The sequence below is a fragment of the Equus quagga genome, chromosome 5 (genome assembly GCF_021613505.1).
Source record: "Equus quagga isolate Etosha38 chromosome 5, UCLA_HA_Equagga_1.0, whole genome shotgun sequence".
NCBI classification, from domain to species: domain Eukaryota; kingdom Metazoa; phylum Chordata; class Mammalia; order Perissodactyla; family Equidae; genus Equus; species Equus quagga.
The window spans coordinates 88,032,927-88,046,113 of record NC_060271.1 but is presented as its reverse complement, the minus strand read 5'-3'; the positions used below and the strand labels follow the sequence as shown (position 1 = coordinate 88,046,113).

At 35.2% G+C, this 13,187-nt stretch overlaps 1 protein-coding gene across 5 annotated transcripts in view; it reads right to left on the bottom strand.

The window, feature by feature from the left end:
* The window catches only part of USP34 (ubiquitin specific peptidase 34), a 251,930-nt gene that overhangs the window by 162,989 nt on the left and 75,754 nt on the right, over positions 1 to 13,187 (bottom strand). For all 5 annotated transcript variants that reach the window (XM_046661136.1, XM_046661132.1, XM_046661134.1 and 2 more), the window contains exons 9-10: positions 7,625 to 7,706; positions 7,445 to 7,537 (exon numbers count right to left, since the gene is read on the bottom strand). In XM_046661136.1, the coding sequence (XP_046517092.1) occupies positions 7,445 to 7,537; positions 7,625 to 7,706 (175 nt within the window). The remainder of the gene's footprint in view (positions 1 to 7,444; positions 7,538 to 7,624; positions 7,707 to 13,187) is intronic.

Sequence of the window (13,187 nt, the reverse complement as noted above, 5' to 3'; positions counted from 1 at the left end):
ATAAAACAAGACTACTTAAAAACAGTATGGTACTGCCATAAGGACAGACATACAGACCAATGGAGTAGCATAGAAAACCCAGAAATAAACCCGCACACAAATGGTCAACTGATTTTCAACAATCGTACCAAGACGATCAATGGGGAAAGGACAGTCTTCTCAAGAAAAGGTGCTGAGAAAACTGGATATTCACATGCAAAACAATGAGGGTAGACCTCTACCTTACATCATACACAAAAATTAACTCAAAACGCATCAAAGACCTAAGCTCAGGAAATAAATACATAAAACTCTTCTAAGAAAACGCTGGGGAAAATCTTCATGCCATTTGATTTGGCAATGGTTTCATTGGTATGATACTAAAAACACAAGCAACAAAAGAAAAAAGTAAAGAAACTAGACTTAATTAAAATTAAGACACTTTGGACAAAATCTTCCCATTTGCAACAACATGGATGGACCTTAAGGGTACTATGTTAAGTGAAATAAGCCAGACAAAGACAAACACCATATGATGTCACTCATATGTGGAAGATAAACAAACACATGGACAAAGAGAACAGATTAGTGGTTACCAGAGGGAAAGGGGGCTAGGGCGTTGGCATAAGGTTACGGTAAAGGGGGACATATATATGGTGACTGACAAATAATAACGTACAATTGAAATTTTACAATGTTCTAAACTATTATGACCTCAAATTTTTTTTTTTTTAAGTTGAGACTTTTTGTGATGAGGATGATGTCAAAGTTTGGATACAGATAGCGACGATGGCTATACAACATTGTAAATGTATTTAATGAGTGCCACTGAAAAGTCATCAACCAAAATCTCAAAACAAATAAAAAAAAAAAAAAACAAGCCTTATGGGATAAATGAATACCTTAAAAACCACGAGAGAAAAATTCTTCCAACAAAAACTGATGGGAGACATACATACATACATATTTTTATATATATCTCTCTCTCTTTGTAAAACATTAAAAATAAAAGTTGTTTGTTCAGAAAACAATGACTATTAGTCATGTCTACTATAAAGTTCTGAGAGAAAATAAAAGTAGCTCTAGTATCTTACATGTACAAAGAAAAGAGACTTCTTACGGGTGTAAAAACCCAGAATATAATATCCACAAATTTCTCTTCAGGAAAAACAAAAGATTACTCTGTGATTCCTGAAACCCACAAGAATAAATACAAATTAACTCTGGAATAAGGAAAAAAAAGTAAGAAAAACAGGAATGAGGAAAAAGGATTTGTGGTGAGTCATATACCTAAACACAAAATTAACTCTAAACAACTACGGGAATTATGGTTATAGTGTAGAATTTAAAAGCTATATAATTTAACAAAGTAAAAATAACATAATTGATAAAAACTGGGAAGTGGAAAATGAGAAGACAGGACAAAAATGATGAGAATTTCCCCATCTTCCATAGAAGAGAATCAATCAATACTATATTTTAGAATGAAAAGAAACAAACCCATAAAGAAAATGAGAATCAATAAGTGATTTCAACAAATTTCTCAATGACTAAAATGAACGGGAATACATTTTAAAATGTATAGCTTGAGAAAGCTGTAGTTCAGAATAATTTGTAAGTGAGCTGCAGAGGAGTTAGGTCAATCTTCCCAATGTAACTAGGAAAGATTCTGGACTCAAAGGACCAGACCTGTTGGACAGCAGGAATGAGTCATGGAGATGAAAACAGAAGATTTCACGGTTTTAATTAGAGAATGATTTTATCTGTCAGCCATCCACCAGTGAGAAAAACACAAGCAGCCAACCTACACCAACCATCCACCAGGGTTCTTTCCTGGGTGAAAAAATTATATAAACCCATAGCTTTTAGGTGCAGATATTGATACCTCTTTTCATTCTCTCTTTTAGAAGTTACACAAGCAGAAAGTGTAGTGACACTAAAGAGAAAAGTACAAGTTGTTATACCTCCATTACTACCCCAGAAAATGTTGCCAAGCAGAAGTCCCATTTGAAAGAAAGCTCTAATGGAAAAATATTTCACAACATCCAAGAATATCTAGGCCACTTAACGATTTGTCTTTCTTAAATATGAATGGATAGCAAAGGTGTATCAAGAGACCCAACAACATAAAGAATATAGTACAGACAGGAGGTGTGAATATACACTATAAGAAGGAATAATCATTCATGTTAACAGCTCCTAAAAAGGTAGGATTCAAATCATAAAATGTAATATAGAGAGGCATATTGCAACAGCCAGATTATAACTGAAGTACAGTCATAACTTCGCGTAACAGTATGCAATGTCTTATAAAGCAGTAATCTAAATGTGTGTGCAACTAAGTACACAGGCAGAAGCTAATAACCACGAGAGTACATATCAGTGTTTTTAAAATCGGTCATCATTCACCCTTTGAGAATCTGAAGAAAATTTGCACATATCGTCACAAAATGTGCATAGTGAACATCAGAATCAAATGATATTTAAGTTCCTTCTAAATCCTAAAGAATTTGACTTCTGTCATTGAGACATGAAAATCTATTTTTAAAAAAGCTATTAGCTCCATTTTAAGATAAAATTATTATCCCAAGGGGCTGGCCCAACGGCCAAGGGGTTAAGTTCACGTGCTCTGCTTCGGTGGCCGAGGGTTTCGCCGGTTCGGATCCTGGGCGCAGACATGGCATCAGTCATCAAGCCATGCTGAGGCGTCGTCCAACATGCCACAACTAGAAGGACCCACAATTGAAAATATACAACCATGTACCAAGGGGCTTTGGACAGAAAAAGGAAAAGTAAAAACTTAAAAAAAAAAAAAAAGATAAAATTACTAGCCCAGTAAGTTACATAAATTTATGCAAAAGTTCTTAAAATTTTGAAAGCATTTAACAATAAATTTCAATAGAGTGGAAAGACTTTAAAGTTTATTTTTTTGATGTCCTATGACAAAGTCCTGATGGTAGAAGGGTGTGGAGAGAGATGTAGAGAGGTAACCCAATAAAACCAGAATATAAGAAACTTTAAATGGTAGAGAAAGTCATTTAAATGTTAAAATGTTTACTTTAACTTTATATACTAGTTTTATATTTGCTGAAAAACTAATACACACACGTAAAAATTTCAAGCATAGACACAGACAATAAAAAGGAAGTCTCTCACCTATCCCAGGCCACTTCCCCAAAAGCAAACCTGTTAAAATTTGTGTATTTTTCTAAAATCGTCCCAGGAATTCACAAGTACAAAGAGAATATATATACGTATGTGCATCCTCTTTTTCTAATTGTTTTAATAGAATCCAGCATCACTTAACGGTGATACGTTCTGAGAAATGTGTTAGGCAATTGTGTCATTGTGCAAACATCACAGAATGTACTTACACAAACCCAGATGGTATAGCCTATTGCACACCTAGACATATGGTACTAAGCTTATGGGACCACCACTGTACATGCAGCCCATCATTGGGCAAAACATCATTATGTGGTCCATGACTCTATACAGTGGGAGAATATAAGTGTACTTGCTGTTTTCTCTTAATAAAAGATCTATTACCCATGCAGAGCTTAACAAATATATTTCCTGGAGATCATTTTACATGAACATAATACAGCAACTTCAGTCCTTCTCGTGGCAACAGAACATTCTATTATATGGACTTCCAAAACTTATCTAACCAGTCCTACAGTGACAGACATTCATGATCTGCTAGTACAGTCAATGATGTAGCAAACATCTTCATGTGCACATATTTACAGCATAAATTACCAGAAACAGAATTTCTATACTGTTTCCCAAAAGTTATACCACACTCTGGTCAATATAGTGTATTACTGAACATAATGGGGATTACCCAATACATGAAAATGCTATTACATTATTTGAACTTACATTTAATTACAAACAAAGATAAGCATTTTTCAAACACTTATAAACCATGTGCACTTCTTATATCAATTTCTTGTGTGCCATATTTGTCCATTTTCTCCTTGGATTGCACTGTGATACAAACAATGAGAAGAGCAGTAGCCAATCTAATTAATAATAGGCAAATCGTGCATGTACATGTGTGTCTCTCAGGTGAGCAAAGTAACCTGAAAAACTTACTCCAGAGGGGAGGAAAAAAGGACTCAGGCAAGACTCTGTGTGAAACCAATCAACTTGGACACCATGAAATCAGTTACATTTAACTCAAAAGAACTCCAAATGTAAAAGTTACTGATCATTCTAAATCGGTGGTAGATTCAAAAGTAAAGCAATAACAAACCACAGAAACACACAATTAAAACAACCCTTAAAATATACATATTTATTTCATCTTGTTAAGCAAACTTCTAATAGATATTTAAGTTATTGCAAACTATATCAAATTAATCATTCCCTTGCTAGTTTACCTCAAATTTTTGCTAGAGTAAAAGGCTAAAAGTTTAACAGTCACATTATCAATTATAAAGTTGACGAATTTCTGTTTCAATAAAGAATAAATACTTCACTATTCCTAGTTATTTATTCTCTATTATTTAAGACATCATTGTTCTCATACTTTGTGGGCTTGCTGTGAAAAAAAAAATTAAAAATCTACTGAACAAACTAACACTTTCAGAAAGTCATGAAAGAAAATTTCCCTTTACTCTGAACTATGAACTGCTTCTTTAATTTGTTAAAATGACACTGATGCTAAATCTACAATATTAAATAAGGAAAATAAAAAGTAAATGTACTGAAAAATTACCACAACCAATCAAAAAATTAAGATCTCAAGGCACACAATTAATCTAAAATTTAAAAATGTTTCTATATATAAAAAGTTTATGTATATATGCAATGATCATTAAATGTAATAGAAGAAAGAGAAATATAATGGATGAAAGTAAGTATAATGGTGGGCCAGCCCCATGGCCGAGTGGTTAAGTTGGCGCACTCTGCTTCAGTGGCCCAGGGTTTCCCCAGTTCAAATCCTGGGCACGGACATGGTAGCGTTTATCAAGCCATGCTGAGGCGGCATCCTACATGCCACAACTAGAAGGACCCACAACTAAAAATATACAACTATGTACCGGGGGCTTTGGAGAAAAAGGAAAAATAAAATCTTTAAAAAAAAAAACAGAAAGTAAGTATGTATAATGGGAGACATGCTACTATAATAGCAACAATAAATAAAATTAAAATTCCTAAGAGGGTTAACATCAAATAAATCTATATACAAATAACTTTGAAATGCTGAATAATACAAAAGAAAACAAATGACATGTTTTGGATAGAAAGATCAATTCTCCTCCAATTACTCATTATCATAATAAAAACATTTTTAAAGAATAAGACAATGCTAAAATTCATATGCAGACATAAATGAGACAGAAAAATTCATTAAAACATGAAAGGAGGAAAGACCAGCCCTGCTAGATTTTGTAAATTTTGTAAAAAATTTTACAAAAACACAAAGAAAATAAATTAAAAGCACTAGTATAAACCCAGGGAGCAGTAAATGTTTTCTTGACGGGCCAGACAGTAAATACTTTAGGATTGTGAGTCATAAGATCTGTGTCACAAGTACTGTACTCGGTCACTGTAGCATGGAAGGAGCCACAGATAATACATAAAAGAATGTGCAAGGCTATGTGGCAAAAAACTTTATTTACAAAATCAGTTGGTCGGCCTGCAGGCCATTAAGTTTAGCAATCCCGGGTATACCAAATGTCAGTCTACAAAGTCCAGAAATTGTCCAGTCAAGATAAAATTAGTCTCTCAAAGCAGTGAGGAAAAGAGTTACCTAACAAACAAAACGAGGAGAACCGCATAACAAAAAAATGGGAGAGGGGCCAGACTAGTGGTTAAGTTTTGCACACTCTGCTTTGGCAGCCCAGGCCCAGTTGCCAAGCACGGGACCTACACCACTCACTGGTGGCTATGCCGAGGCAACGACCCACACACTAAACAGAGGAAGACTGGCACATGTTAGCTCAGGGCTAGTCTTCCTCAAGCAAAAGGAAGATTGGCAACAGATGTTAGCTCAGGGCGAGTCTTCCTCAAAATAAAAAAAAAAAAAAAAAAAGCAGGGGGCAAAAGTTGGATATATACATGACACCTTGAACCAAGATAAACTCCGACTGGATTGAAGATTAAAATACAGAATTGAAACAGAAATTGTACAGGAAGGAACTAAAGGGAAATTTTCTTATCATCTTGGAGTGGAGAAGGCATTTCAAACCATAACATGAAATCCATAGGCCATAAAAAAATTCAACCACAAGTTTAAAACCACAAACTTGAAACAGAACAGCAAAACCAACCACCTTAAGCAAAGCAAAACATCATCAAAGTAGAATATAGTCATAACTCACAACACAAGACAAAAGTCCAATTTCATTCATATATAAAGATCTCCAACAAGAAAGAAGAAAACAAGTAAAGCAACTGACAAACGGCAAAGAATATAAATAGAGAATCCCAGAAAAGGAAAGAGAAAAGGCTCTTAAACACAAGATTTGCAACCTGATTCATATAAAAGATGCAAATTTAAAATGTCAGTGACAGTACTTTTCACTCATCAGTTTAGTAAATATCAGGAAGTTTAAGCACACAATGTATTGAGGAGGATAATGGAAAAGTGACATTATCACACAATTATCTACCACAAGTAAACCACATATATGCTTTAACCTACAATTCTACTTATAAGTAGGAATTTATCCTACATAATTTTGCACCTGGGTAAAATGAGTGTTACAAGTTACTTACAGCAGCATTGTTTATAATAGAAAAACTGGGGGAAAAATAATGCCTACGAAGGGGAATTGGTTAAATAAATTATGGTACAAACATAAAGAAACACTACGCAGTCTTAAATAAGTGTTTTATATATTGGCATGGAATAATCTCCAGGATAAATCATTAAGTGAAAAAAGTTGGTAAGTCCATTTAATATGCAACATTTGTGAAAGAGAGGACTACAAGAGAAGAAAAATGTTTACAATTAGCTGTTTATACAGAAACTCTATGATGCACATGAGAGGATAAGAACTGCATGCCTGGGAGACAGGGGTAGGAAGGGAAAAATGTATAACACATCCTTTTATATTTAATTATTTGGATTTTGAACCATTTACTTTTGGGATATATGCCTATTCAAAAAATTAAATACAGAAAGAGAACAGTATAATAGAAAAGAAACATACCAATACAACATCCAGTATAGAAGAGCTGACTGTATAAATGAAAATATTAGGAAAATTTCTCTTAATAACCCAAGAGGGTTTCATGAAGAACCTCCAAATGAATGACTCTCACTTGCTTCAATTCTACCAGTAATATGGGCTCTGAAGCCAGACTTTACAGATTCCTTCCCAACTTTTTCCGTGTCTCAGTTTCTTTAGCTATAAAATGGGGATAACAGAACTTACCTCAAAGGGAAGTAAAGCCCTTAGAACATATTATGAGGAAGCACATAATAAACACGAGCTGTTAATAGTACCTGTGCTGCGGCCCAAATGCAGTCAATATGTTGAGTACTCAGTCTCCCTTCTGCTGCCAAAAAATTCAAAATCACTTGGCACTGTTTGATAATCTGGAAAAGAAAAACTTATTATAGTTAATTTTTAAAAACATTCCTCTCTCTTAATGTAGCAGAGAAGTCATGTAATTGTCCACAAACCTCAATATGTAAATTTGGTCCAAATATATGCTCTACCACATTGTTGCTTATAAGCCAGTCTGCAAGTTCTTTTGCAATGGACCTAAAGCCAAATAATAAAAATAGTTATTAATACATTAAAAAAATTAGCATCATTTTTTCCTGTGTCTAAAAGGCGAACTCAGTTGAAAACCTAAATTTGTTCACATAGAAATTATAAAGAAGTGATTATATACAATTAACTGTTTAGAATACTACAAAGAACAATTAGAATAAAATATAAGAAACATTAATACCTGAATGTACAATCAAGCAAAAAAAAACCCCCTGAAAAGTTAGGCTAACAACTAACACCAGGTACACAGGTGAGAGAACAGCAAGTATAACACCTAATAAGTGATGTATTTTCTTACTCCAGGACTTTGCCTTCCCACTGTTTAACTTCCATAGTATACACTGAGGCATTCAGGGAAAGTTTCCCAATATGTCCTCTTTGGCAAGATAACATCAGGAAAGTAGGTTACCAAAAGGGTGGGAAAAAAGAACTATCTCCAAGTCAAACTGCAAGTCTCCTGCCTAATACTAATGAAGATCCCACCAAAGTGGTCCCCTCAAAAAAGATATCAAAGGACCATTCAGAATACATTAGTTACATTTACCAACATCTCATCCTTCATTTCAAAAAAAAACACTTTTTATTTTAGAACAGTTTTAGATTATCCTTCATAGTTTAAAAAGAGTTATCAATTCTATTCTGAAGTAATACCTCACTAGCACAAAAGTTAACTTATTATGTTAGTTCTACCAATAAGGTAGTGTATCAGTTAACTATCTTTTACACCTTTGAGATATACATGACATATAATAAACTGAACATATTTAAAGTGTACCGTTTGATAAATTTAAGCTTAAGTATACATCTATGAATCCATCACCTCTGTCAAGATAACACATAGATCAACTCGAAAAGTTTCTTTATGCTCTTTGTGATTTCCACTCCTTTCCCAGTCCCCACAACCCCACTCCTCAGACAACCAGAGATGTGCTTTCCATTATTATAGTTTTCATTTTGTCAAATTTTATGTAAAAAATATGACACAGTATGCATTCTTTTGTTATCTGGCTTCTTTCACTCAGCATAAGATTTATCCATTTTGCTTCATTTATCAATAGCCCATTGGCTCTTTCCAGGTTTCGTAATTATGAATAAAGCTGTTATAAACATCTGTGTGCAGATTTTTATGTGGACGTAAGTTTTTAACTCCTTTGGTTAAATATTAGGGAGCATGACTGCTGGATCTTATAGTAAGAGTATGTTGAGTTTTGTAAGAAACTGCCAAACTGTCTTCTAAAGTGGCTGTACCTTCCTGTACTACCACCAGCAAGGAATGAGAGTTCCTGGTGCTCCACATTGTTGTCAGCTTTTGGCATTCTCAGTGTTCTGGATTTTGACCATTCTAAAAGGTGTGTAGTTGAATCTCATTTTTGTTTTAATTTGCATTTCTCTGATGAAAGAGGACATGTAACATCTTTTCATGTGCTTATCTGCCACCTCTATTATCTTCTTTAGTGAGGTGTCAAAGTCTTTGGTGTATTTTCTAATCAGGTGGTTCATTTTCTTACTTTTAAACTTAAGAGTTCTTTGCATATTTTGGATAGCAGTCCTTCATCAGATGTGTCTTCTGAAAAGATTTTTCCCCATCTGTGGCTTCTCTTCTCATTCTCTTGACATTGTATTTCACAGAGCAGACGTTTTTGAGTTTAATGAACTCCAGCTTACCACTTCTTTTTTTCAAGGATCATGGTGTTGTAAGCAAAAGGCCACTGCCATACCCAAGGTCATCTAGGTTTTCTCCTATGTTATCTTCTAATAGTTATAGTTTTCCATTTTATGTTTAGGTGTCTGATCCATTTGAACCAATTTTGGTGAACAGTGTGAGGTCAGTGTTTAGATTCTTTTTTTTAGCATACGGTTGTCCATTTGTTTCAGAACTAATTGTTGAAAGACTATCTTCACTCCATTCTACTGCCTTTGCTCCTTTTTCAAAGATAAGCTGACTATATTTATACTGGTCTACTTCTGGGCTCTCCATTCTGTTCCAATAAGCCATCTGCCTATCCTTTCACCAATACCACACTGTCTTGATTATGCTAACTTTTATAGAAGTCTTGAAGGTGGGTAGTGTCAGTCCTGCAAATTTATTCTTTTCCTTTCAATATTGTTTTAGCTATTCAGGGACTTTTGCCTCTCCATATAAACTTTAGGGTCAGTTTGCTGACACCCACAAAATAACTTGATGGGATTTTCAATGAGATTGCAGTGAATCTATAGAGCAAGTGGGGAAGAACCGATACCTTTACAATTTTAAGTCTTCCTATCCATGGATATGGACTCTCTCTCCATTTATTTAGTTCTTCTTTGACATGCTTCATCAGAGTTTTGTAATTTTCCTCATATAGATCTTGTTTGTATTTTGTTAAATTTACACCACAGTATTTCCTTTTTTGTGGTGCTAATGTAAATGGTATTGTATTTTAAATTTCAAGTTCCATTTCTTCACTGCTGGTATACAGGAAAGCAATTTACTTTTGTCTATTAACCTGTATATCCTGCAACCCTGCCGTAATTAGTTCTACAAATGTCAATGCTTTCAGGTTTTCTATATAGATAAAACCAGGTCATCTGCGATTCAAGACAGTTTTATTACTTCTTTGCCAATCCGTATACCTTTTATTTCCTTTTCTTGCCTTATTGCATCAGGTAGGCCTTCCAGAACAATGCTGAAAAGCAGTGGTGAGAGGGAACACTCTCCTTGTTCCTGATCTTAGTACAAAAGCTTTGAGCTTCTCACCATTAAGTATGATGTTACCTGTAGATTTTTTGTAAGTGTTCTTTATCAAGTTGAGGAAATTGTCCTTTATTCATACTTTACTGAGAGTTTTTATCATGAAGGAGTATTCGATCTTGTCAAATGCTTTTTCATCTATTCACATAAGCATGTGCTTTTTCTTCTTTAGCCTGTTGATTACACTAATTGATTTGGAAATATTGAGCTAGTCTTGCATACCTGAGATAAAATCTCAGTTGGCTGTGGCGTATTATCAGTTTTATACATTGCAGGATATGATTTGTTCCTAATACTTTATGAGAATTTTTGCATCTACATTCATGAGAAATACCGGTCTGCAGTTTTCTTTTCTAGTAATGTCTTTGTCTGGTTTTGCTATTAGGGTGTTCTGCCCTCAAAGAATGAGTAATACAGGATTTCCTCTGCTTTTATCTTCTGAAAAGCACTATAGCAAATTGCTATAACATCTTCCTTAAATATTTGGTAGAATTCACCAGTGAACACATGTGGAACTGGTGTTTTCTGTTTTTGAAAGGTTATTGATTGTTGATTCAATTTAATAGATATAGGCCTATTCAGATGAAATATTTCTTTAAAAATTTTTTAAATGGCTATTATAGAAGAACACAATGAAAAAATTAGTGATAGGTATATTCCGGGTGGAAGAAAATGTTTCAAAATAGGATATGCAGTAAAAAATCCCAAATTTTTTCATCTGTATAGATTATACATAAACTTAGAAGGACTGAATAATTCCTTTTCTTGTTTACACACACAAGAATTACATTTAAGTTTTGTGAATAAAATTTATTCTAAACACTAAAAAAAAGTTGTAAGTTAGCTATATGGGCCTCAAAAGGTAAAACATTAATACATAACTGGTAATGATGTATTTTACCTATTTCTGGTTAGCCCTACAGAAGTTGTGATCTATGATTCAATTCTCTGATTTGCATAACATACAAAGAAACAATTGAAGAACTAAAAATAATTCGAAAAAGAAGTGACATCAGCATCATGGAGGCATGAGCTCTCCCCTTAGACTCTCTGCTCTAAGAAACAACGAAAAACACACTCATACACCAACAGAGGACATTCACACAACACAAAAGATGTCTGAGAACACATGCAGCCATGTGTCTCAAGGTGAAGTTGTAAGACACCCCCAGAGGAAGTGGAAGGAGCTAAGGGAAATCCTCTCTCCCTTCTGAATGGCAGCGACCCTGGGATTGCTCATGGCTCTGAAAGGGGAGAGGTGCGGCCATAATCAGGAACATCACTGCTCTCCAAGTTCCCTCACAGCCAGTGGGAGAAGTCCCATAGAGTGGTAACTAAGCTATCACAGCACTGTCTTCATCAAGCTAGCACCCCAGGAGAGTGGATAGTGAGGGCCATGCAAGAACACCTCCAGAATCACAAAGGCAAAAGAAAGCGACTTCCCCCTGCTCAGTGCTCCAGTTCAGCCAGAGCGCTGCACAGAAGCAAAGCAGCCAAGAGCTACAGCAACGGAGACACAGATCACAGCAAGCTCAGAACACAGAGCTCTGACCCCTACCTACTGGTAGCAGGTAACAGTTGCGGTCAGATACTATCACTATACAGAGGCACAGATCCACACTGTCAAGCGATATGAAAAAATATCTTAAATCTCTAGACCAGAAGGAAAATGAGAAGTACCCAGAAATCAATCCTGAAAGCAAATAAATCTATAAATGACAGGGAATTCAAAATAGCTGATAAAAAACTCAACGAGTTGCAAGAAAATACAGATAAACAGTTGAATGAAATCAGGAACTTCTTCACAAAAGAGAGTGAAACTATAAAGAAGAACCAACCAGAAATTTTGGAGATGAGAAACACAATGGATGATATAAAGCGAAAAATGTGGATTCCCTGAACACTACAGCTGATATGATGGAGGACAGAATTAGCATTTTAAAGATTTTATTTTTTCCCTTTTTCTCCCCAAAGCCCCCTGGTACATAGTTGTATATTTCTCGTTGTGGGTTCTTCTAGCTGTGGTATGTGGGACATTGCCTCAGCGTGGTTTGATGAGCATTGCCATGTCCGCGCCCAGGATTCGAACCAACGAAACACTGGGACGCCTGCAGCGGAGCGCGCGAACTTAACCACTCGGCCACGGGGTCAGCCCCCAGAATTAGCAATTTAGAGGACAGAAATATAGAAATACTTCAGACGGAAGAAAGAGAACTAAGACTAAAATAAATGAAGAAATTCTCCAAGAAATATCCACCTCAATTAGGAAATGCAACATAAGGATTACAGGTATTCCAGAGAGAGAAGAGAAGGAGAATGAAGCAGAAAGTGTGTTCAAAGAAATAATAGCTGAGAACTTCCCAAACTGGGGAAGGAGCTGGAAATACAAATGAAAGAAGCTAATGGATCTCCAAATGTATCACTGTAAAAAGACATTCCCCAAGACATATAATAGTAAAGCTGGCAAAAGTCAATGACAAGAAATATTAAGGGCAGCAAGGCACAAGAAAATAACTTATAAAGGAACTCCCTGTCAAGCTTTCAGTGGATTTCTCAGCAGAAACCTTACAGGCTATGAGAGAGTGGAATGACATATTCAAAATTCTGAAACACAGATATTTTAAGCCAAGAATACTCTATCCAGCAAAGATATCCTTCAGATATGCTGGAGGAAAGAAACTTTCCCACATAAACAAGAGCTGAGGGAGTTCACTGGACAAGATTTGCCCCAAAGAAAT